Source organism: Drosophila biarmipes, chromosome 2R, assembly GCF_025231255.1.
Source record: "Drosophila biarmipes strain raj3 chromosome 2R, RU_DBia_V1.1, whole genome shotgun sequence".
Lineage (NCBI taxonomy): Eukaryota > Metazoa > Arthropoda > Insecta > Diptera > Drosophilidae > Drosophila > Drosophila biarmipes.
The window spans coordinates 12,779,792-12,806,501 of record NC_066615.1 but is presented as its reverse complement, the minus strand read 5'-3'; the positions used below and the strand labels follow the sequence as shown (position 1 = coordinate 12,806,501).

The window sequence follows — 26,710 nt, the reverse complement described above, 5'->3', positions numbered from 1 at the left end:
ATTCCTGGATTATTACAACGATCAAAGGAGAATCGCACCAAGTACCCACCCGACAGACTCATGAGCACATCCTTGATCACGTACAGCCAGGTGGTGCGACGCGGGAACAACTGATCGATGGCCGCGTCGTGCAGTTCGTTCATGTTGAGGTTGTAGATGCCCTCCTCGGCGCCAATCAGCAGATGCTGGTCCCGCGTCTCCGGGTGGATCCACGAGGCGGTGCAGTGCACCCGCAGGGGGCAGCCGTTGAAGATCTTGGAGAAGCAGGCGCCCATGTGCACCTTGGGAGTCGGCGGCAGTCCGTTGGAAATGGGGCGAGGGGGCGTGTGGCGGCGCTTGTGGGAGCGCTTCGGTGGCACCGGTGGGGTGTTGTTCAGCAGATCAGGTTGCGCCTCCTTCTCTGCTGTAAGGGATACCCAAAATATAAATAAATGGTTATTCAAACTAGATATTTTCCTAGCACATACCTTCGTCATCGTCCTGAGTGCCGCCATCGCTCAGGCTGCGTGTCCTCGAAGACATGCCCAGGTTCTCGAGCAGCCCAATCAGCTGATCCATGGAGCTATGGCGCCGGGGCGAGTCCTCCACTCCATTCTTAGGTTTTAGAAACAAGTGGTTAATAAAAAAAATCTCAAATCTTGAAGAAGCATCCTTACCTGGTTGCTCTCGTGCCGGTAATCACAGTTGTTGCCCGCCGAGCTAGATCCCGCTGGCGACTCACCGGAGCTGCTCCTCAGCAGGTTCTGGTAGAGATGCGAGGAGTTGCTCGACGAGGGTCCATCGTTGTCCCTCGAGCCCGTCGCTCCAGCTCCGGAATTCACAGCAGGGCTGTTGGAATGCGAAAAGCCATCACCGGCGGATTTGGCGCCCGCTTGGGCAGTGGCTTCCGAGTCGTGCTTGTCCTGGAGGCCATTGGTGCTAGCACCACCTGCCCCTCCTCCGCCGCTGCTGTTGTTGCTGCCGCCACCTGCATTGCCGCCGCCGACGACTGCATCGCCGCTGGAATTATCGAGGAGTAGGAGGCGATTATAAAACGAAGCTGATGACGCAGAGGACGAGATGCTGGATGAGATCGGCGCGTGGCCATGGCCGTTGTTCGAATTCGAATTGGAGTTTGCATTGGCGTTGGCCAGCGGATGTGCCGCCTGCGATGCCTGAGCCGCGGCGGCCGAGCGGTAGTTGCTGCTGTACCGCAGATAGTGCGCCGCAGAGGCGGAGCAACCGGACCCGGTACCATTGCCAGCCCCGGATCCGTTCCCAGGAACGGCGGCAGCAGCATTGTTCATGGCCACATCGGCAGCCACCAGCTCATCGTCGTCGTCGGCATCGATGCTGGTGGTGCGCAGATTGGACAGGCCCAGGCCCAGGCCCATGCCCATGCCCAATCCCATGGCCATGTGGCCGCCCACATGGGGGCCCATGCCAAGGTAGGCACTCAGGCCCGGCATGGAGGCCAGCGAGGCGGACGAGTTGATGCAGTTGGCATTGGCGGTCACCGAACCGCTTGATATGGACGTGGTCATTGGATGGTGGTGATGGTGTTGCTGCTGTGCCGCCTGATGTTGCTGCTGCTGCTGCTGTTGCTGCTGCGGCGGCAGTTGATGTTGCTGATGCTGATGCGGATGCGGGTGATTCGGATGGTGGGTATGCTGATGCTGGTGGTGCTGTTGGTGCTGATGATGGGTGGTGCCGACTGCTCCGCCTCCGCTGCCGCCGCTGCTGCTGCCGTTCGCTGCTGCCCCGCCTGCTCCTCCTCCAGCTCCTCCTCCGGCGGCCCCTCCGTTGTGGGAGGAGCAGCTGCACTCGGCGGCGAGTGGGTCTTTGGTGTCGCTGTTCAGTGGCAAGGTCGCTCTGCGGAGCGTTTTTCAGACAAGCGGAGCGAATCGAGAGCGAGAATTCGAGATAAGAGAGAGGCGGGAGAGAGAGAAAAGAGAGCCGAGATGTTGAGCTTCCTTCTGAGATCGATCGGTAGGTAAGGTAAACACTATAGCTATGTAGCTTTTCGACTGGTTTTCAGGTGGGTGGGTGGTTTGTATTGTTGAGGGGCGTGATTCGGTGGGTGGTGGTGGGTCTGTTGTTGTGGTGGCTGAGTTCGGAGGAGGCGGGAGGCAGGAGCTGACCCCCAGGCCATCCTGTCTGGCATGCAGTTGAGTTCTCTTGTTGGTGTGTGTATTTGAAGCATGCAATCGAGCTGATAAACCCCCTCGGTAACCAAAAGGGTTAAGCGGATTAGGCGATTTTAATGAAATTATTTACCACCCACGGGTTAAGCCCACTTACTAGTGTCCTAGTTGGTTTTTCACTGTTTTATTGCATGCTAGATAAATAAATAAATAAACTAATATGAAGCCATAAATTATGCATGAGATGCAAAACACAAATGCTCAAAGACACAAAGCACACATCGAAGCACATTCACACACGCAAATGAAAATGGGAAATGCTTGAATAGAAAATTGCCTCGCACATGAATGCACAGAAGCAGAGCAGGAGAATGAGAAAAAAAAAAGAAACAATAAACAAAAACAGCAGCAAAAAATGAAAAAAAAAAGCCAAAGAGGGAAAAAAGCCTGGAAAATTAATTCTAAAAACAAAATGCCAACAATTTTGCCCAAATAAAACAAGGCGGAATGATGCAAAAACAAACAGAATTTGCTGGAAAATCTCAACAGCTGCTGGTGCAGAGGGCGCCGAGGAGCAGCTCTGACCAAAGGAATCCCATTTTCCATTTGCCGAATTAGTTTCGTGAATTTTCAGTTGATGTTAGCATAATTGCAAATTGTTTTCCAGCGTGTTTTCTCAATGCTCCCTGCCTCCCAGAGGGCAAAAGAAGCTTAGGCTTTCTCAGAGTGCCCCCTTCGAATCTCCTCAATCACTGCGATGGCCAATAATGCTGCATATTCTGGGAGATTTCGGGTCCTGAGACGGACAAATCAACACTGGAGCACGGCTACGTGTGGCATTACTTGTTTGCACTAGGGCAGGCCAATAATAATAATAACAATAAAAGCAATGTGACGGCCATTTGCACACACATCAAATAAATAAACAATAAACATGGGCGAAAGGGTCCGCCGGGTGTTAGGGCAGGACAAATCGAGCGCATTTCATGGCGACCCATCGATGTATAAATTTTGGCCCCAAATATAAACCAATTGTTCTGTATAAATTAGTTGAAAACTGCTTTTCCGGTTTTCGTTTGGCCAAATAATTGAGCCATCGAAGGGCTCATTTCTGGGCGTCCCACGGTGCGTATGTGTGCCTTCTTTTGCTATTTTCGCAATTTCACTCGCATTTCCCCATGGTCCTCCCATCGATAGACAAAGGCAAAAGTTTAGGCGGAATAAGAGGCAAAAGTGAACAAAGCCCGCCCCGGACAATAACCGGCAAAACAAAGAAGTTGGGCAAACAAAGAGTGCGAGCCAGGAGGAACCAGGAGAACTAACTTATAAGATGGAAGGAGAACAGCAACCGTAACTTAATATGCTTCAAATGGACGCAGAGCGGGAAAAAGCGTAATGAAAATGTAGCTATTTTTTCGGGCATGGTCTGCTATAGGATGGGGCCGATGGACGGTAATAAACCAAGGTGGCCACAAGATGAGCTGCTGCTCCTGGTTCATAATGATAATGATGCAGCAGCTCCAGCGGTGTGGACTTTGCGTGTGTGCGGGTGTGGTTTTGGCATCTGACGGCTGCCAGGATAAAACACACTCATTTGCAAGTGGGGAGGTGGCGAGATGGATAGCAAAAACTTATTTCCTAGGCGGGATGAACTTAACGCTAAATCAAAGTCAAAGAAAAAATACGTTATTTAATAATAGAGAAAGAATTGATGGTTTAAATGGAGTTCCGGTTTTTACTCTTTACGCTTTTAAATATTCTAATCTCTTAACTAAGCTTAAATTCAGGTAACACCTTTTAAGGCAATCTAAAGACCTTGGCTACCAAAGAAATCAATAGAGGTGAAAAAGCATCCTTAAGAATAAAGGACTGTCAGACACAAAATGTATGACATACTTTTAGACATTTTTCTAAAAGATTTCAAAACGCTGGAGATTTGGACAAGTGTAAAACCTAAAGGGTAAAATTTGTAGCTACTTTTCACATCAAATTTCATTTATACGCCCGATGTAAAATGATTTACAACTTTTAAGGCAATCTAAAAACCTTGGCTACCAAAGAAATCAATAAAGGTGAAAAATGCATCACAGGAATAAAGGACTGTCAGACCTAAAATGTATTGCATACTTTAAGGCACTTTATCAAGAGATTTAAAAACTCTGAAGATTTAGGAAAACCTTAAACCGAAAGGGTACCCATTTTAGACACTTTTCACATAAAGTTTTTTTATTAATCCGATGTAAAATGAGTTAAATATGAGTTCCCAGCTTGTTAAAGAAGAATAACCAATATCAAGTCCCTAGGTATTCATTTTTCAGACCGATATTTTTATCCCTCCGGTAAAAATGGGTGTGCTTATGAGTGTAAAGTATGATTTATAATAGGGTTAGTGTGGGTCAGTTTAATCTATGTGAGGTGGGTGGTTGTTTGAGGAGGTGGTTACACCGAGAGCCGAGGCTCGAGTCTAAAGGAATACATTGGTGGGTGTAGTTACCTTAGCTTCAGCTCCTCATCAATATATTGTAAGAGGCTCCTACAAAAATCAAATACAAAAACAAAGATACGGAAAAAAGGAAAATAAAATAAACAGAAAATTTCATTGTGTTTTAGTTTGTAGTAAGAAAAAACAGGAGAACAAAATACAAAAGTAGGAAAAGTAACGAAGTTAGTTGAGAAAAATTATTTGGCAGCCCCAAATGGAAAACTAAAGCTACTTTTAGATTTTAAAGCATTATAATCTCAAGTACTTGTAAATATCAGAGTGTGTAAACGGGTATTTTGTGTGTGTTTATCGAAGGCAGCAGTTGTCCAGCCTTGCAAGTAGTATACATTTAATTATTATTATCATTATGTTTTAAAGCCAACATTAAGGGAAAATCCTTGGGGCTGGCGGTAACAAAAAAATCCTAAAGCCCAATTAAACGCATCAGCTAATTTGCCATGTTCATAATTTTGCCTAATGTCATCTGGCGTGGCCCATTTCCCCACTTAGAGAGCAGGCCATAAACGGGATATTAAAAAATGTGGCATTCCTTGAGGTTTTTTCACCCATCTTAATCTTTTCCCACCCGCCTGGGCAATTAATAATGTACCCTTTTTTGTTGGGCTTTCGGCCACAAAAAATGAAAACCGTAAACAAAAAGCAGAAATAAATTCTTGTTGTACTTTCTGCTTATGACGGTTTAAATGAAATTAACCATGACGGTCGAGCGGCCCCAAGGAGAAAGGCGTAAGACGAGCCAGAGCCAGCTTTTGAAAACTTTTCGGGCGCCACAAAGCAGCGGATGTGGGAGGGGACCGCAGCCAGGGGCGGGGGCGTGGCACTTAGCCAGCAAGTCGCTTGCTCAGTACATAGAAATTGGCGCAGCCGTTTTTATGGCTTCAATAAAATTGGGCATCAGAATCGAAAGAGGGGCTGAAGTCGGGGGCCCTTGGAGGAGCAATGGCATGCTTATAGACAGAGTGACTTGGCTTTGTTGTCTGCGACGCCACTCGAGTGGGGGCTGCTGCAAAGTGTTTGCCACATAACTCAAATTGAGCACTTCCAGACCCCCACTTTTCACTCCGCCACCATCCCTCCCACTGCCTCGGGTCGCTGGGAGGGCTTATTAAACGTGCCACTCCCCTTCATCAGCGGCCAACAATGTGTAATCGTTTAAAATGACAAATGGCGCCTCATCCGGCGGCTACACAGAGAAAAATGTCATGCAGTAGGCAAGGTATGCTTTAGATCTTAAAATAAATTAAGTCGTTTAATACGGAATAGGTCTTAAAAAAATATATTTTGATATTTAGTAATAATCTTCATAATAACGATCAACAAAAAGCCGGGTTGACGGACAAATTACTAGTGTTTCAAACTTTTAAAATTCATTTGTCATTTCTTGGTGTCGAAAAGTATGCTACAATATTTTGAGTTCACTCAAAAAGACGATATTTTTTTATTCACTGCATACTTTAAGACATCGTATACCAAATTGAAGGCATTTCTTAGCATTATAAATAAATTAGTTTATAAAAAGGGACCTTATTTGAATTGAAAGTGTTTTCCAAAACTCTATTGATTTGTAGGGCACCTCCAATTTGTTTATGTGCTTTTAGTCTAGCGCTCGTTTTGGTATAGATCAATATCTATTATTTAAAAACAAATTACTTTAAGGAACATTTTTCGCTGTGCACCCGCCATTTTCAAGCTGCAGTTGCGTGCCACGCGGCGTATGCTTGATGTGCCATCCATCTATCCTTCGCCCCCGTTCTAGTTAGCTGTTGCGTTAATTGATTTCTTGGAAACTTTTCTTCCTCCACGGAGCCCGCCACTCACTGCTACTTTCAAGTCCTGCCATCTATCTGCTGTAGCCCCAATTTTTCATCGCACTCCTTGGCGCAGTTTCTTGTTTTCCGAGCCACGCTGATCCGGGAGCTGAGGCTGCTTATTATTATTATGTTGCAGCATACTTGGGCGGGTTTCTAGCCCTGACGTAATTACTTCTGGCTGGCAATTAAATAGCCCACAAGTTTGAAGCCCGCCCGGGGAATCGTGGAAGCCAGGTTGCAATTATACATCCGAGAATGGGAACTGGGAAAGGGACTGCAGGGGCATAGGACTCGCAACTCGTACTCGTCCGTGGAGTGGATGAAAAATGCACAAGTTGGGGCATTTTCCAGGGCTAAGAGACACGTAGCGGCAACTAAGCGCAAGCGTGTGTAGCAGCCATATACACATGAAAATGCAGCGAAATAGGAAAGTAAACACAGCTCCCGGGAAACGTGCAACTAAAAAATTGACTGTGCTCGCACAAGCCCAAAGTTCCGAGCAAATTACACAGCGCGCGTGCTGCGGCCTTAAGTTTTTCGGCCAGCATAAAAAGCGCAACATGCAATGCAGTTCGGCTAAGCAGCAGCTGGAACACAGACCCCCATAGAGCCGAACCCATGGGAACCTCTTGGCCAACCTTAAAGACATGCTCATAATCAGGGTGCCGCTCAATTTCGGTTTTGATCGCTCGCCGCAGGGACTACAAATATACAGAGAAGAACGGAGAGAAGTGGCTATAGAATTGTGTAACTAATGGCTCGACCAATGGGCTTTGGCTGCTGCTGATGCATTTGGGCTCCCCTCCCTGTGGGAAAATTCCCAAATGCTGCTGGGTGATTTTCAAGCGGGTGAGACCACGTCCTGCATTTAGTTTACAAGTGTATGTGTACATAGTGGAGTGTGTTTTGTGTGATAGTGTGAGAACTGAAACCGGAAGTACCAAAACTGAAGCGGATTAACCCGTCTCGCAAGTAAGAAACCATAGACAAAACTGTAGCATAGGTCCAGGAAACCGCAGAGATAGGCATTAGGATAGGCTCGACTGCACTTACATGTCACTGGGTAACGTCTCGGGACTAGAAGATCGCTCGTTCCACGTGGAGTTCGTCGTCATTCCTGGGGGAAAGAAATGGGGAAGAAAATTGCGATTACCAAAGTGTAATCTGGGAGATGTAGTGCTAAGAAACGGTAATAGTGACGATAAAATTAAATATAATTTAGATACGTAGTTAGTATATTTAGATATTTTAATATTTTCGTCATCATAGAGTTTCGAATATTCCCGTGTCTCTTTTACCCAGAGTAATACTTTCTTTTTCTCTCTTTTTTTAATTATAGAGTTCCGAAAACTGCCATCTCCTTTCTACCCAGAGTAATACTGTCTTTTTCTTCCTTTTTTAACTTTATAGATTTTTGAATATTACATTTTAAAAGAGACATAAATGATCCTAATAAATTTACCATGCAAATATCAATTTTATTTTGTTTTTTTTACATTAAAAACCATATTAAACATTTCATATCCTTAAGATCAAAATCAAATATACTAGTCTTAAAATATTCTGAAAAATAAATTTATGACTATTCATAACTTAAATGGTTTAGTTCAATTAAGGACACTAAGATCTAGTGAACTTATGTGAAAATTTAAAAATCAAACTTAAACAAAAATCCTTGCCTTAAGTGCTTGCTTCCTGAATTTAAAAGATTGTACCCCTCGACTCACCTGTTTTTAGTGTGTGATTTTGCGCTGGCACGCCATTGGTGCGTGACGTCATTTTGCTGGCAATGCGCTGCGGCACCCCGGCCACAGACTGAAAAGAAATGGGGAGAAAGGAGACTTTTAAACTCGGGCGGAGAAAGGGCCACAACTCCCCCATCGTCACTCATTCGGTGACAAAGTTTCCGCCTGTGATAAAATCTCATAAATCAAAATCATATTGGGATTTTTGAGCGTGATGCGTTATTTTTCGCAAGAAAAGGTGCCGGCTAAGTAAAATTTGAATATCTAGGGCTAGGAATGTGAGCAGGGAAACTTATTTGCCACCGGCTGCTAAAAGTTTTGCGAAACATCCAAGCAAATTGAAGATTTATGACTTGACTGGGAGCCTCCCAGGCTCCAAGTGCCCATGAAAATGTCTTTAAAATGGCTGTCCCTGCTGGTCGAGCGATTAAACTTAAATTTGATTTCGCATTTGCAAGTGTCGTTAAATAAGCCTCGGGCCTTGGGCTGTCTAGACAGCTGCATTAGTTCGGCGGCCAATTAATTAGGTCGAACTGCGGCACCGAGCTATAAGGCTCCTGAAAGTGCCTAATGGCGCACTAAATCGTTGACCAATCCCGAAACGCACCGGAGCACCGGAGCTGAAATGTTCTCGGAGAGCTTTGGCTTAAGAAAACTTTTTTTCTTGGTTTTCCCGCTTCTCTCTCTAAAAGCGTAAATAAATTACGGAAAGGTGCCAAGTGGCCACTGCCATGCCCAGACTTATCTGACCCCATTTCAGCCCGGGGAGAGGGAGCGGGGCGACCACTCACCTCCTCATCGCCATCGAGATAGTAGTAGAACTGCGGGTTGGGACTCTGGTACTTCTGCAGCAGCTCCTTGGCCACCCGCAAGGACATGTCGCACTGGACGAAGGGATGCTGCAGCAGGCGCTCGGCGGTGGGTCGTTTCTTGGGGTTCTTCGTCAGCGCCGTCTTGATGAAGTTGTGGAACGTGGGGCTCCACTTGTCCTTGTTGTTCAGGGTGGGCGGCTTGAAGCCGCTCTTGGACATCAGGAAGAGGGCGCGCATCGGGTGCAGATCGAACATCGGCGGCTGCAGTTCAGCCAGTTCTATTATGGAAGACAAACAGACAAACAGTTTTGGATAATTAAATATAAAACCATTATAAAAACTTAAATATCTAAAGAAGTTCTTAAGTTTATTGAAAAAGTCTTTCAAGAAGAAAGATTGCTGGCTCAGCGAGCTCTGTATAGGTAGACAACAAGGTCTTTGTGAAAAATAAACTTTAAATCAATGTTACAACTTCAAAATCTTGATTAGTTCGTAACTACTTCAACAATATGTTTCACAAACTAATTAAAAACGTATTAAATCCTAAGTTTTCATATTTAATTAAAATATTTTCGATGTTTTTATATTCTTAACAGTTTTTGTTCATTTTAAATTTAGATATATTTAATAAATATTTAATTTAATTTAACAACTACGGTTAACTATCTATTTTTTTCTAAAGCAGTTTTTTTTTTATTTAATATATAGACATATTGGACTTTAGAACTATGTTTAACTAAAAGATTTCAAACTTATATTTTCAAAATTTATTCATTTTTAAGTTAAGTTAATTAGTTTGCAAAGTATATTATTTTATATGAAATATTTTTTGTTGTATTAAATTATAACTTATTTTTTTTTTTACTATTTAATTTTCTTTTCATTGAAGTGCAAAAAAATGATGAATAATTGTTATGTTTGATATTATAATGATAATTATAATAAGTTACAATACAAAACATTTCGAATTTGGATTGCAAAACGCAATCATTTTAACATAGTTACTCACCGATTGCGGTTATGCCACAGGCCCAAATATCACATAGTTGGTTATAGCCACCCTTTCGCTCCACGGCTGCCACCTCGGGAGCCATCCAGTAGGGAGTGCCTAAAACGGGTGGAAAAAAGTAAATTAAATGATGGAATTTTTTACCCGGCGGCTATCGATATCACTTTTTTTGCCTGCCTCAGCTAATTATGCAACATTCACACATTTAATTTCATTGCCGCCGATTATGTTGCTCTCATTTATTCATTTGCCGGGCACAGCGAATCGTTTTTAATTTAATTAGCCTTTTTTATGCGTCAATGTGACAATTGTGCAAATAAACAAATTGCTGAATTATGCAAAGAGCTGAGGTGGTAATCAAAGCCGAGGGGGCGTGAAAAGGCATTTGCGGCACATTTGGCTCTTCATTTGGGGCGCACGTTTTATGAGCCCAAGGAGTGGGGCTAATGCGACCATTACTCATACGCCATGTTGCAACGAGGCAACAATCTTGCCGCGCCAGCAGCAAGAGCAGCATAGTTACAGCATCTGCTGGAGTAGTTTCACCGGATGGATGGCGCCCGGAGAAAATTAATTTCCCCCCGCTTGACAAGTGGATGAGAAGTCGTCGTGGCAGTTAATTGTATTTTCAATTTAATTAAACCACAACGAAGGTGGAAAATCAGGTTTGATGCCAGGCTCTTTGATACGGCCAAGTTTAAGTTACGGTTTTCGGTCTTCGGTTTCGCCCGGGGCCTTCATCGTCATTGTTGGCGCCGCTCCTGATTGAGCTTCGATCCGGCAAAGTGAGGCGGAAGGGAGGCGGAATCGAAAGCATCGGAGCAATGCGAATTCTCTGAACTTTCGCATGCATTTTAATTAAAGGGCAACACAAACAAGGGCTGATACCGATACACAAAAGCCCAGACACACTCACTGGGGTGAAAGCAATTTCATCCACAAAGTGACAGCAACAACAGCCAGTCAAGTATCATTTTGTTAATTGCTGAAAAAAGGAGCAAAAAAGAAGGGAAAATGCGGGAATTAAAGGAGACAGGCCGCGGAATTAAATGGCGAACGCTGGAAAAGGCAGGCTTTTAGGCAGCTGCATCTATTTAATGCCAAGACGCATTTCCGTCAACTCGCGAACTGGGAAACATTAGCGACACCGCCCACACACTCATTCCCATATTCATCTTTATGGCATAACTGCGGCTGAATGGAAACGGGGGTGGCGAAATAGGGGCTGCGGGGCGTGGCAGTGGGTGGGCTTTTCCGCCCAGAGCCACCGAGGTGGAAGATGCTGCTCATCGTGTGTTGCCATTGACTTGTTAATGACACTAAACACAAACGTAAGCACCTTTTTATTGAATAATAAAAGCGTCAGCCTGTCGCCACCCTCTCACTCTCTCAGCTCCTTGTTATTTTTTCTCTGTTTCCCTGGCTTCAACCCCCCTTTTGCGACTCCTTTCCAGCTCTGTTTTTCTTGGCTTCAAGGACGAAAATTCAATGTGAAAATAACGCATCGGCAGGGTAATGAAAACAAACTTCACGAAGCAGGTTCATTAACAATCGCAAAATACAAGATTTATGGCACATTTAAATAAGACTTTTAAAATTAAAAGATATTTTTGTATGTTTTACTAATCATCTTACATTTTATGCCTACATTTTTCAAACAAAATTAAGTTTTTTCAAGTGACATATCTCAAATGCCACTCCATATTTTACCAGAAACGTATTACAAGTACATAGGGTACCTAATAGGCTTGTGATGTTAAAGTATTCTAAATTCCTTTGAAAATCGTTAACTTTTTCCAGGATTTTCTGTCTGTGCTGTGACTTCGCCTGAAAATATGCAACCACAAAGAGCTGGCATATCTCGGATCAGACGAGTATTTACTGTCGTTCCCACAATCGATGTAAGCTCAGCAATTGACTTATGTTCATATGCAGTACAAACGATCCGACGGTGACCTCGTGCTCCTAGCCAGACATCCAGGATAGACGTTGCACAGTGTGGGTGTGTGTACTTATCACCACATTTGTCACAGAAGTCGCAACAACGTCGGGATTGTGGCAACAACTACAATGGCAGCTGCAGAGCCGGCTGGAGTGAAGAGGAGCCCTTGGAATGATAACAGCAAGCGGACGTCACATTGTTTGACAGTTTCACACAAACAGGGGAAGATAGTGGCAGTTCCTATACAATCGGGCACCTCACCATCTACCCCCCGAAGGATTCACGTCAATCCATCCGCTCAGAGCCCTGTCACTAACATGCCACAAAAGATGCTCGCTCAGCTCGAAAACGCCATGAAAACGCAGCCAAAAGTGGCAACAAAGAACCCAGGCGAAACAAAGGTCCTGGTAAGCTCAAGGTCGTTAAACTTGGAGTTTCCCCGCTGTATATACTATATAGATCACTCCCTTTTTTCGCTGCACAAATTGCAGCACATTAATCACACACCAAGAGCCAAGCGGCGACGTCGGACTTGTCCATTCAAATAAATCTAAAATCAAATTAGCGCTGCAAGCTTGCTTTATGGCAGCTTTTCGCTTTTACGACGGACTCGAAGGACAAAAGACGGCATTAAAATTAAAGTGCTTAGTTGAGGCAGGATAAATCCAATTTGGCGTAAATTAAATCAAATCAGATGCTGGTTTTTATGCTGCTGCTCCGCCGCCATTCACTGGAAGTGTCACGAACTCTCAGAACTTAACTTAGATTTTATTAGCGCCCGGACTCTAAAGCTTGCTGGCCTCCCTATTGGCCAAATTAAGGACATGAAGAGTGAAGAGCCAGCTGTCATAACTTAATTAGCTGGCGAGTGTCAACGCACCCGATGAAGGGTTGTGCGAATTTTAATTAAGTGCAGAGCCAGGCATTTGAAATAATTAATTGTGAGGCGGACAGAGGGAACTGCGGGGGCTTAACTGATGGCCGTCCCCTTCCTAACCGCAAGAATCCCATTTGCAAAGTCTTGGGAGTTGAAAGTGCCGGCGATGACGACGGAAAAAATGGTAGCTCATGCGAATCATCGTCTGCTACTCTCAAGATTGCCAGTTGTCATGACAAGCTACACCCCCTTTTTGCGCCGCACATGGCCTGTGACTGATAAGTTGCTATTTACATTAAAATTGCGTATACCTCACGTAGCCCCAACGTCGTCAACTTAAGACCCTGGAAGAGCTTTTTAAATTTACATAAGAAACATGGAGAAAAAGTAATGCGATTAAAGAAAGACTTTAAATATTTGTAAAATTTTATACAACCACATCATTTTGAGTTAAAATACGAGGTATTTATCAAAAGTACTTTTCTCTCTTACACCGAGAAAAAGGTATCTGGTTATGGTTTCTATACTTTTAAGTACCAATTTGGCTTTGATGAAATAGACTTTAAATTAATTCCTTCCAAAGTATTATATTGAATTGAGTTTTGGAAATGAAACTGCATACCTTATAGTAATTATTCTTCAATTTATACTTTACATTTTAAACTGCTTCTGGTATAATTCTAAAACATCCTTTATTACAACATACATTTTTTCTGGTATGGGTTGCTGGAAAATTTCCTTTACTGGGATTTGGAAAATAGCTTAGCGCTGCTCACTGCAGCAGAAAAGCTACAGGAGAAGTGGGAGAAGCTGAAATCTATTAGTGGCCAAAATACGTGGCTCAAGTGGGAAGCAGGGGAAAAGGCTACGAGGGGTTGGGCTAGCTGAACAGCCCACAAAAGAAGTAGCCACCACGCTAAGACTTCGCCTCTCGAATTGGGACATTTTTCAAAAATTATTTGCTTTTGTGCTTCAGTTTGGGGCGACAACAAAGGTGGGTGGGTTGGTGGAGGACTCCCTCTTTTTTCCACCCAGAAGGATGGCAAACAAAGAGCCGGACTGGCCACCTGCTGGTCGGCTACTTTTGTCCAGCTTCTGCTCCTTATATTTTTTGCCTTCGCCTGCATTTGAAATATTCTGCAAATTGAATTGTTCCCTTTGGAATCGACATCGCTTTTTGATTATATTTGAGAATTCCTTGCAGGAGCCATTATAATGCTACTCCTAATTGAATTGCATTCAATTGGAGACTCCATTCAGGGTTTTTGACCGTTTCAAAGTGGTTTGAGGGGGAAACACTCGGACGTATACTTGATTTTTCACCCCCGCCTAATTTTCATGCTTCCTTCTTGCGTGTTATTTTGTGTTATTTGTGCTTTGTCATTTCTGACAGCTGCTCCTTGGGTGAGGAGCGTTTAGAAGCGTTAAACGCAATTGTTGCCGCTGTCAGGACTCTCCACTCGCATTTTTCTGCTTTGATGCTTCGGCGTGCCAGCCGCAAAACGGAATCTCATAATGATAAACACTTTGTGTGACAACCACCGGGCCCCGCCACGCCCACCGCCCACTTTGGCAAGAATTCCACTCGAACTTGAATATTCGGACTTCGCCGGAGAGTGTCCTTGATGCCAAGCGATTTCGCAGAAGTCCTGCTGCTAAATATAAGCTGAATAAGCATTTTCCGTAGCATACTTTTTGGGAAATCGATTGGTGGACTCTGAAAATCCAGGGGTAGAATATGTGATACCTATGATAGCCTATTTAAAGATATCTGTTCTCTGTGTGTCTTCCAACTAAGATGTATTTATTAACTCTATTTTGTTGTTGGATCACTACACACACCCTGCCAAAAATATTTATTCTATTAAGGTCCAATTTCTCAATTTCATATAAACTTTTGACGCTAAGTTTAACTGATGTCTTGAACAAAAATATATGTTTTTAAAATATAATAAGTATAACTGTAAAGATTTTTTGTTTTTTAAATTATCCTCATATTGCAAAAATAATTTAGGTTAACGTTAGAAAAAAAACTTGGACCTTAACCTGACATTGAGAAATCGGTCATATATTATCAATATTTTAATTATTCACCTATGAAGCTCTTGCGTTTGTTAATTGTGGCCGTGATCTGCGCCGAAACGCCGAAGTCCGCCAGCTTGACATCCCCGTACTCGGTCAACAGGATATTCGCACCCTTGATGTCCCGATGCATTTTCCCCATCGAGTGCAGGTACTCAAGTCCCTTGAGGGTCTCCCGGCACATGTACGCGATCTGGACTTCGGTGAGGGGACCAGTGACCTGGTAGATGTCCTGCAGGCTGCCACCGCCACAGTACTCCATGCAGATCCAGAGCTTGTCCCTTCGCAGGTACGATCCGTAGTAGGCGATGATGTTCGGGTGGCGGCAGTCCCTCATCATGATGATCTCCTGCTGGATGATCTGTATGTCGTCGGAGGGCTCCAGCTTGATGACCTTGATGGCGGCCAGCTCATTGCTCTGTATGCGTTTCGCCTGCAAGGAAACAGAGATATCCTTGAATCAATACCACGTATATATGGCTCTCGAAAAGTCAATGAGAACATGGAGATTTTGAGAGGGGAAGGCAGGGCTATGGAAGGAAGAGGTGAATTTTTGATTGGCTGCACACCTGCAGCATCTGGGGCATCGCCTCTCTGTTCGTCTTCATTCATGCAAATATTCCTGCTCGTTTTCAATAAATTTTTAGTGCGCGCTCTTGCACATAAAAATGCATTGTAACCACTTCACAGTTTACCCTTCCCAGCCCCCCGGCAGCCAATGGTCCATAGTATTTGCATAGAACAATCACCCACGGGCAGATTCCCTCCTTCCGGAGCACCCCATCCCCATCTCTATCCCACACCCAATCCCGTTCGCACACCCATTGGCAATCCGTATCATCGTCGACGTCATCAAGCGGAAACCTGCGAGTGCCTGCAAGGAATATTAAAAGGTTGCCAGGCGAGAAGGTTGAGAAAAATCGGCTTCGATTTACCTGCTCACTGCTGAAAGCTGAATAATGAATAATTATTCTGTAATAATGGTAGTACTTAAAATCGCCATGAAAATTTCGAATTTTTTACGCATCAAGGGAAAGTTCCTTAAAGGAAGTAACACCAACATGCAGAAAAATAAATTGGTGGTAAAAGTAAACCTTAACTGTGTAATTTAAGTTTGCAAAGGCGGAAAATGTACGGAAAAAGGATTCAATACTCAAAGGTATGTATACTGCTGGCAGACACTCGCAATTATCGAAATGAAAAGCAAAATATATTTCCGAAGAGATAAATGAAAATGAAATTTCTTAAATAAGTAGGGTAATAAATCATTTGAGATAAATGAACATACTCTAAATGCATAAAATAGACGAAATATTTATGCGTTTCTAAATTTCAAATCAAACAATAACTCTTGATTACGCTAAGCATGCTAAGCATGCTCACTCGTAATTATTGATGATTATTCTGAGTACAGATTACAATAAAGACCTTTTGACCTTTTGGGGGAAAATATTGAGCTGCTTTCGCTTCTGTCCACCTGATCATTAAGCCCAAATGTAATTGGGCCATGAAGTTGCCGCTGTGACCAGTGGATTCCATTTAAGAACTGGCTTTTCGCTTCGCAGCTCACTGCAATAATTTCGCAACGCTTCGCTTCGTTTGTGTTCGGCAGCGGGAGCTGGGGTAAGTATCCTTGGAGGATACGGAGTTGAAGCCGCACACAGATAGGGCTACAGAACAGATACACACACACAGACACAAGGACAACAATGCATGTGGCATCCACTTTCAGCCCTTCACCTGCCATCCGGCCACCTTTATCCTTGACGTACGTGTGTGTGTGTACATGATTCCACCATTTATCCCTGCGTCATGTACTTTATACGCCCACGCCGCTTTCTCCTCCTCCGGCTTTCCCCTGCTTTCTCCTCCCACAGAGCTCTTATTTTTATTTTCGTTGCATTTATTATTCAATGCGGTAGCTCTCTCGCTCCTTCGCCTGTTTGTCTTCTGTGTAAAAGTGTGTGTTATTTTTTGCAATGATATCTTGCTCGACTTAATGAAGATAAAGCGATTTTTATTGCACTGCAGCAGCAGTAGCAGCTTCAATCGAGTTTAGTTTGTTTATTTTCCTTTGCTTTTTTCAGCTGATTGCTTGTCCTTGCCTCTCAGAGTTCCTCCTTTTTTCTGCTGCTGCATTGTTGCATTTTTGATGTTTTTATTGCAATCTGGGCTGGCTTCCAAAATGCCAGGCCATACTTTACAGCAGCGAGTCTCCGCCCCCGCCTTTGTCCCTGTCTATCTCTATTGCCGTCTCTCTCTGGCTGTGGCTGCCCCTCTCACTCGCTCCGGTTGACAGGCGGCCATCGTCGGCTTTTCTTGTTCCTCATCTTGTTTATGGTAAATAAATTATGCGTGATTTTTAGACAAGTTCCCTGCGGCTGCCGGAGCAAAGATGAAAATGAAATGTGTTGAGGCAGCAGCTGGAAAATGCTGAGGGGGGAGGGGGCAGCGGAAAAGTGCCCCGCCCCCGTTTCCCAGCTGCGGTAAGCATAAAAAGCTGCTGATATGCACAAGCCAAAATGTAAGGGAGCCCCTGAGCTTGTGCTTCTGCTTCGATGGCTGAAAGGCAGCCAGCTCAGTACATCCTGCTATCCAACTATCCTGTCATCCTGCTATCCTGCTGCTGCATCCCAAGATGTGCGGCATCAACAAATTTATAATGAGCTGCGCCAACGTCAACGTCTTGCTCAACATTTCAGCCGGATTTGCCCAGCTCCGAATGCGGTTGCACACAAAAGTCGTGGAAAACAAACTTTTAATGACTTATTTCGGGTGGCTCAATTGCAAGAGTCAACCGGCGATTGATACCGGCAGCACTTGACGTATTTATTTTAATTAAAATGGCATTAAATCATTGTCTGCCGGTCTGTTTAAGGGTTCTCGCAAAAATGACCGGTAATTATTATGAAAACATGTGATGGGTGAAAAACGCAAATTTGCTCTGTAATGTATGCTACACTCTTCGCGCACAGCCCGAGATGTAAGCAATCGATGGCGATCAAGGTGGGTGGCCGGGTGGCTACGCCATTTCCTTTGTGTGTGTGTGCCCGGCATGTAATCGTTACAATTTCCGACATATGCTCATATGCATGAGCAAGCCAGCCAGCGGACCCAGGAGCGGAATATCCTTCCTTCCTTCCCGAACTCTGCTCCTTCCTGCGGCCCTGTGCAAGGGGGGAAGCGAAGGGTTTCCCTGCCATTTTCCGCCCTACTTTTCACATTATGCCCGTAATGGATATTACGCGTTAAGCTCGAATTTTCATTCCTGCATTGTTTGCTAATTGCACGGGCTGACGGAAAAAATAATGCCTATAAAGAACCGGGGAAAATAACGATCCAGCGCATAACATTCGGTAGGCAAGTTTTATTTCGACCAAAGGTTACCCTATCCTTTTTCTGCTTTATTAAATCCTCTGTTCCATCAAGTGAAAAACATTTAATATGATAAGCCGAGTGCTTTAATTATTCCATTCGACAGCTGGCTGTGGTTCGACTTATTCGCACGCAAATAAACTTTTTGCAAGGCCTTACTGCAGAACTATTAAATTGTATTTTATTATGTGATGAAAAACTATTTAAGGTTGAACAAGGAAAACCCTTTATAATACCCATTATAAGAAATCAGATCATAAATATTTTGTACTTTTCAAAAATATCAATTGGTTTTTATTATTTGGTGAACAGCTTTTGAAAGTTGCATAAAAATAAGAACAATTTTTTGGTCAATAAAAATGGTTTTACTTTACCACTCCTCTTTTTAAATATGAAACGCAACGAACTCTATAATACTCCGTGCACAACGTGGGTCATTGGACACTGGACACGCAGGCTTAATTTCATTTCAGAGCCTCCACGGGAAATTCATTTAGCGGGCCCAAATGAAAGGAGCTTAAAATTGTTCAGCTTAAAATTGTGCACGTTTCGCCGCTCCCCTGCCCTGCGACCTCATTCATTTGTTTTGCATTTGACGGAAATAATTTATGATTTAATTTGAGAAAAGGTCGCGCAGCCAGCCGCCGAATCGCGAACTTTATTCAATTTGCCGAGAAATTTAAATGCATTTTGTTGTTGCTCACGAACAATTGAAACTGAATTACGTTATTGATCGGGCGCCCCCGCCCCCATTTAGCACTCCTCCAAAAGCGAACCCTCGACGCCGGACGGAGCACTCGAGAGTCTTTTTCGAGCGGCTCCGATAACTCATATTGGCCACTCGAGTTTATCGATGAGCTCGCAATTTCCCAGCAATTTTCACGCAATGCAAAAGGACAAAAAAAAATTAAGAGAAAAAAGTGGATGGCCAGGGGAATTTCTCAAGTGGCTTTGGGGGTCTGGGTCACTGCCAAGAGACAACGCTGGCATCTTGACGAGCGTTTTTCTGTTTGCCGGCATGCGGAAAGCGAGGCGCTACAATAAATGGGCGGGAAATCGCACGAATTTGTCACTGGGCTAGACAAAAGGCTAATGGTGTAACGTCTGACCAAAAAATATGCGGCAATCAATCAATCAAAATGCCCAATCGTTATAGGATGAACCTCTGCGGTGTTTGTGGGTGGATGATAACCCAAAATACACAGGGGACAAAAGAAAGTTCGTTGGACATAATTTTCTTATCGCTTAATATTTGTACATGCTTTTATATTTATATTAAATTAAATTACATTTGTTTGTAAAAAATTGTTTTCTTAAGCTCTTGATCCTATAAATGTTTATATACTATACAAAAAATTCAGAATCACATTTACATTTTAGATTCTGTTAGTTTCAAAATAAATCTATTGCAGTTTTTAATAAGAAACAAATACAAAAAAAAATCAGAAAAATATTTATAATTTTAGATTCTATTAAGTAATTATTAGTTTTAAAATATTCTATATAATTTTAAAACCGCTTCATGCAAATATTAAAATCACTTAGCAAATTCAGAAACATATTGATGAAACCTCGTCAAATAACTTCAGTCGAACATTCTCCGTGCTGTGCATAAATCCGATGCCCTATGGAATTCAGCTCTTTGTTCGCGGGACTATCCCAACTGATTCAATATTGTGAGCAATGAAGATAAAACCGTGCAATATTTCCATTCCATGCCGCCTCCGCGGAGGCCAAATATAGAACAGCATTTCATGCTCATTTTTTGCCTTCTTCAGCCTATTTGGGAATGCTTCTCCTACTGATGTTGTCTGTGTTGCCCGATTTCGGCTCGCCATTTGCCACATATACGAGTACTTTCCGCCGCAAATATTTGCCATTTTTCGCCGGCGGTTTTGTCGGTTAATGCGGGCATTATGTCAGCTTTCCAAATTGTTTATTCGCGCATTTGGATTGTGGCAGTGGCAGCGGGGGCTCTTCGCCACCGCCCGGTGGGTGGGTGGTAATGAACCACGGTTTCTTTGTGCCGCTTTTCGACCCCGCATTAAATGCACATCCACAAAAACTGCAGTTAAAAATGCCTTTCGGTTTTAGTGGCCAGATAATCCACATTCGGACTGCTGTTTAGCATTCCGCCATGAAGTACGTGAGCTGCTATCGCTGACACTCAATAAACAGTTTGAAACCACGCAGAGCGGAAAATGAAAAGAAAATATGTTGGGCACGGTGGCGCTAAAGTGGGCTCTGCCTGCTGCCACGCGATAATGTTCGTAATGAGCGTACACTTGAACGCGGCGCCAGATAAAACGAGTTAAATGTGACGCGGAAAACCAGGCACTGGAAAAGGGGGCACGGTAGGTGAGGGTTCTGCAGACAGACAACAAAGATGAAAAAAAATATGAAATAAAGGAACAAAACTGCCAGGGAAATGAGCGAAATGTCCAGTTAACCCCTACTTGGCCGGGTGCTTTGACCCTTTAGCAGGGTCATTAACAAGGGTGCAGCACCCCCACTTTCCCCCAGTGTACGTACGTCGCATCTCTATCTTTGTCCCCGCAACACCCACGTGACTGCGCGTTATTAAATCCATTACTGTTTATGATTTGCATGTGAGCAGCCAACCAAGTGGGCAAAATGGCGAGCCAACCCGCAGACGCAGCTGCCATTTTTATTTTCCACTTAACGGCTTAGAATCAGGGTTTTTCCCAAGTGGAGGAGGAAAAGGACACATAGAAAATGTGGTCTTATGAGTAATTTGGAAAATGTTCCTCTAGAATGTAAACAAATTTACATAAATTTATACTAAAGGTATCAAGACAGGCTTTAAAACGCACTTTTATAAAAAGTATTTTTATAAATTTAAAGATTTCCCATTTTGTTTTGAACGTGATGGAAAAACGTGTAAAGTTACTAGAACTTTTTATGTCACTCGTGATTATTTCATTAATTTCTAATTGTTTGCAAAATTTTCCGAAACAAATTACTTCTAATAGCTTCGCTTTTTATTTCAGTGCAGAGACAGCGGGTCACGTAGATTTCACAATTTAGATTTTAATGTCGAAATGGCTTTCCATTGCAGCGAAATGTAACTGGCTGGGACAAGAGTTTTCCATTCACTGGCATGCGAGTCCTTCGAACTGTTGTCCCGGTCAGTGGGGCAGCTGTGAACCCCCAACCCCTTGTGGCTCTTAACCCACCCACGCCCCTGGCTGTGCTCCACTTTGAGCGTCTCTTGATTAACCGCTTCGCAGTTATTAATGGCTTCTACAGTCCCCGACTTTTTTGCACTTCTACAGCTCGTTTACAGTGTGTTTTGTGTTTATGTGTCACAGGGCATCCATCTCCCTCTCGCTTCTTTCCCCACATCCGTCTCTTTCCAACTCTCTTGCAGCACCAGTTCAAACAAGCTTTGGTTGCTCAAAGGGGTTCTTTCGTTCTTCCCCGGTCATTTCGTTTGTATTTAGTCTGCTGACCCAACGCAACCATATTTATACAGGGAGAAAAAAAAGACTTTTATTTTAAAAACTTACCATACTACATATATAGCAATCTTACTCCCAAAATTCTTTATAAAACGTAAATCAATAGGGAATCTTTTGCTAACAGCAGGTATAAAACAATGTATTTTAGTAAACCTCATTATTTGATGAAGCTCCAGTCAATTACTTTATTTGTAATGTTTATATAACTTATACTTCAGTTGAAAGGAGATGTTTCAATTTTTGTTCGTACTTTACAGTTGTAAAAGCTACAACGTTGGTATTAAGCTTGCAGATTCTAGAGATTCCTGCGCAACGCAAATTTGTTTTACTAGCGATTCTCTTTGTCTTATATAAGTATAGTTAACATTTATAAATTTTTTATCTTATATGAATTTAGTAAAATAATAAATTTCACCTAGATTCAACAGGGCTTTTAAATTATTAAATATAAATATATATTACTTCAGTCACAACTATAGTGGTCTTTTTCCCCTGTGTAACTACTTTGTATCTCTGCCGGTCCCCACCCGCCCTGTCTGGCGCGTGCTATTTGCTTTTAATTTCCACCGTTTCTGCACATCACTCTCGACGACCTCATCGCCGCCACCTAGCCACCATTCACCATGCGAGACGGGGCATCAGTGGCCCCATCTTTCAGCTGGTGGGCGTCTCATTCTCGTATATTAGGGCTAATATTCACTTGGGCTGGCCGTTGTCCGCGCGAATGTTTGTTTGGCTCGCGTCGCTCAACAGGTTCAGAATTAGCGCTTTAATTTCATTTCGAGAGCTTGGCTCATAAATTTCAATAAGAGCCCAGCCACGGGCTTTCAACGAGTGGGCGCAAGAGAAGTACGAGTTCGAGTCTTCGGGCGCAGAAAATGCTAATTGAAAATACAATATCATTTAAATTTAAATTAGTTCTCGAACAAGGTCGAAAGTGGCACTCACGGCGGAGGGGGCAGGACGCAAAACTTTTATCGCCTCTCAGGTGAAGGTCAGAGAAGGAAAGACCCATCGTCGTCGCCACCATCATCATCTGTTTCTGTGTATCTATTGCACTTGTCATAACACAGGCAAATCACGTATACGCCACCACGTCTAGGGTTGCCAGCGAGCAACCTTTTTCCCTTTTTACGCCCACTTGCACCTGCCGTTAGTTATCAGAGTAAAAGTTTATCATCGCCCCAGTCCGCCTCTTCGGAGGGCCACAAAATTTTTAACGAACTGGTTTATGCATGAGCTACTTTTGTCGTCCAACATTATGCATCGACAGCAAAGGGGAGGCACAGGGCTGGCGACCTTCGCCCACATATGGGTGGAGTACATGGGCAGGAATATGTATCCTAATAGCTCGTCTATGGGGCTCTAATCCTACACAAAGCCTCTTGTGTACTTAATTAGTCATTATTAAAGTTGCTTTGGCCAATGCCGAATTAAGATACATTTTATATTTAGCCATGATTATGTTGGCAATCAATTTTTAGTACCGAAAACGGTCTTCCTTAGTTAGTATAGATATAGTATTTCCCTAGGTTTTTGGTAAACCTATTATTAACTTTTCCTTTTAATGATAGGATCCAATAATATTTAACTAGATCGAAGTAGAACAATTTTGATCTAAAGATAAATAAAATAATCTAAATTTTGTAGGATAACTATGCTAGCAATCATTTCTTAAATAATTCATTGTAATTTCCTCAGTATTTACAGGTAGTGTTTCATTAGGTTTTACAATTTTAAAATTAAATACCATTTTTAAAATTTTACAATTTATTGACCCATTCTCTTAATAGAATCCTAAATATATATATCTCATGATTTTATGTTTCAGCTCGGGGAAAATGAAACGCTTCTTACGATCTTAGTTTACCGGTAATAAAAAACATTATTCCAAAAGAAGCGAGGAAACTGTGTCATACTTCACCATTTGAGTGTTTGAGTTTTATTCCTCCAGTTTCTTAGGGCGTTTTAATGTTTTCTTTGCCTATTTTCTTGGGGGATGCTTCCTCACCTCTCAGTCCGCTGAATAAATGCATGAGCTGTGTGCTGCGGGATGGAGATGGCTAAAGTGCGCCCATCACCTGCACCTCATTAAGTCAGTCAGCCAAAGTTGTCGCACATTTTGCATTCAGCTAAACTAATTTGCTCTGGTCGAGTGCCACGCCCCCCTGTGTGTCAACTCTCTCGTGTGACACCTCAAGTACACACACACTCGCACCCCAGGGGGAAAACACAAGAAACTTTCCAGGTGACAACCCCAGGGGGTGGCATGACGAAGAGGAGGCTGCCTGGCCGGCGCGATAGTTAAAACAGATTCAAGTGCCTCAGTTTTGTTGCATGAATTAAAGTTTGCCCATGCCACGCCCCCTTTTTTTGAGCCAGCTAAGTGTTGCCGGCTTTTAGGCGTCCTCCCGCCGGATGTCCGTTGCTACAGCGAATTCGTGTTGCGACTGCGAATTAAGTGAAGGGGCGGCGGGGGAAAGTAGAAAGTAGAGTAAGGGGGAGGTACTCCAAGCTAAATGCGACGCATAAAAACACTTTTTTTATTGTAGTTCAGAGAGGGCTTAGAGATCTGCCCTAGCTACCCTCCACCCCCCATATTGCCATTCATTTCTCCCTTACTTTACGAGCAGCTGGTTCGACGGTACAACGTGGCGTATGATTCATTTTGCATGTGTTTCGATTTGCAACGGGTAGGAAACTAAAGGCGGGCTAACAAATTTGCCTTTTAGCGCCAACATTTTGTAGCTGTCGTTATGGCTAGCGCCATAAAAAATATAAATCGAGCTCGCTGCCGTATTTAAAATGGAAACCGAACGTAAAAAGGATGATTAGCTGTGTGAAAATTCATTTGTCCATAAAAACACATTCACTGAACTTGGAAAAGCGAAAAAATGGCTTGGAAAATCCGCGAAGGGAGATTTTGAATATGCATAGCTCAAGGAAAAAAGTGTTATTCAGACATTTTTTCAACACTATTTGAGCTTTGCTTATGCATAATGCAATTCAAATGAAATGGAATTTCTAATTGAATTTATTTTTTCACAAGTCTTTTCTTTGCCGCCTTTGAGGGAGACGTATAATAAAAACTACAGAACTTTGGTAAAAAATGTTACAAAGAGCGCACCAAATTGAAATATTCATGAACACAATTGTTTCTACAGATTTGAAAGCCCAGTAAGCATTTAATGTAAACAAGAAAATAACTCTTATATTACATGGTTTTGTTTTTGATTTAAACGGAAACCAAAGGCATTAAATTCCCCTGCTTCTTGGCAGCCAGCAACACAATTTCCTTGCGCAAATCTTAGGTAACCCCAGCCCAAAAGCTTTTTGGGCCATTTGCCAGCGTCCAGCTTCAATTAGACGGCAAATTAGACTAAGCCAGGCGAGGGACAAATGAAATTGCTGACCCCAAATCCTGGCCACGCACGCAACAATCCAAGAGGCCTCGGGATACAGCCGGGGATTAGGGCCAGAGCCTGGGCCCAGACTGAAACCGATGCCAAGAAGTGTGCATGGGAAGTAGAAATAGATAAGTCACAAGAAGAGATGAGAGTATGTGTGCCCAAGGAAGGTGTTTCTGGTTTTTCGGCTCCCCCCGATTCTTTCCCCACATCCATCCTTTTCCCAGTGCAAAGCTTAGGATGTGACAGGCATATGGCCAAGGAGCACGGTCACGATCCCGCAGGATAATCATGTAAATTAAATTATGCTTTTCCCATGCATATTAAACTACAAATCGCACGAGGATTACGGCTCAGAGAAAATCCAACTGGCGCACACAATGTGCTTCCTTCGTCCTCCCGCGGAGGTCGACGACTCAGGAGCCAACCACTCTAATGAAAATGCTTAGCGTGAGCTCTTGGGGGTTTCCTCGGCCCTCGTCAACTTGTTCACCCCCGGCTGCGCGGTCCTTTGTCGTGATGTTGATGGAATTAAAATAATTTCTCTTGGCAATTTTGTTCGCTTTCCTCGCTCACCGCCCCAACTAAATTGTAGCCTTTCCGTCTGCTGTCGCACCTGAGTGTCTGGGCTTAAGCCTCTTGCCCCCCCTTTCACTTAACCGCCCGCTTTACCGCAGATTCCTCGCCTGGTTAGCAGATTCAACAACTATCAGCTGCAATTGAACGACTTGATGGTGATGAAGCTGTGACAACAAATTTGTGACACTGTCTTGTTGTTCTCCACTCGGATGCACCGGAAAAATCACGGAAAAGATATTTATTTATTTATCTGACCTAAACTTAAAAATCTATCATAAGAGTTACGATTTTCAGAAAGTTTTTGTTAAATAAGAGTACTGAAAAATAGATATACTGAATGGTTATTTTTCAAACACACTAAAAAATTACAATTCACCTGTTTTCTTTTCAAAAACTAATAAGATTCGAGGTTATATTTGATTTTCGATTTTATAAGGTATTATTTCTCACATTAAAATCTCTCGAATTAAAAAAAGAGAGTAAAAAGGGTGAGATAGAGCCTGAAATTACTCTGGGTAAAAGCTTCTAAGCTCTCCGAAATAGGAAAGAGAGCAAAAAGCAAGATGGCGAACATATCTGACTCTCCATTTCTATATAGAATTGATACCGATTTTGATCAAATTTATCATTTTATCTTATGAAGTTTTATCTCTATAAATTTAATAACCATTTCAGTGAGAATTAAATAAAAAAGTTTCTTTACATTTCTCGCCGTGCCTTTTATCTGCTTGCGAGTGGCGGGATCGGATGCTGAAAATAGCGAGGAATGGCAACAATAATGTGCTCGGCAAAACAGGGAACGGTCTAAAAACGGCTGGCGATGCATTTGCGGTCAGCTACTAAAATAGCAGAATGGCAGAGCCGTCCTGGGCCGACTGAAGGAATTGGGTCAGTGCAGGCGGCAGCCGGCAGTCGCCAGCGGCTGCGGTTGCATAAACTCGGCGCTCTCAGTCCCCCGTCAAA

At 43.2% G+C, this 26,710-nt stretch overlaps 1 protein-coding gene across 6 annotated transcripts in view; it reads right to left on the bottom strand.

Moving 5' to 3' along the window:
* LOC108030130 (mitogen-activated protein kinase kinase kinase kinase 5) overlaps window positions 1-26,710 on the bottom strand; it is a 53,868-nt gene that overhangs the window by 2,392 nt on the left and 24,766 nt on the right. Inside the window, exons 2-11 of one of the 6 annotated variants that reach the window (XM_044091607.2) lie at window positions 14,917-15,337; window positions 10,004-10,102; window positions 8,974-9,272; window positions 8,165-8,252; window positions 7,491-7,554; window positions 7,076-7,138; window positions 4,618-4,656; window positions 657-999; window positions 468-594; window positions 50-403 (exon numbers count right to left, since the gene is read on the bottom strand). In XM_044091607.2, coding sequence (XP_043947542.1) covers window positions 50-403; window positions 468-594; window positions 657-999; window positions 4,618-4,656; window positions 7,076-7,138; window positions 7,491-7,554; window positions 8,165-8,252; window positions 8,974-9,272; window positions 10,004-10,102; window positions 14,917-15,337 — 1,897 coding nt within the window. Of the gene's footprint in view, window positions 1-49; window positions 404-467; window positions 595-656; window positions 1,852-4,617; window positions 4,657-7,075; window positions 7,139-7,490; window positions 7,555-8,164; window positions 8,253-8,973; window positions 9,273-10,003; window positions 10,103-14,916; window positions 15,338-26,710 lie in introns of all 6 variants that reach the window. The other 5 variants (XM_050887130.1, XM_050887129.1, XM_017102843.3 and 2 more) reach the window with 5 other exon arrangements.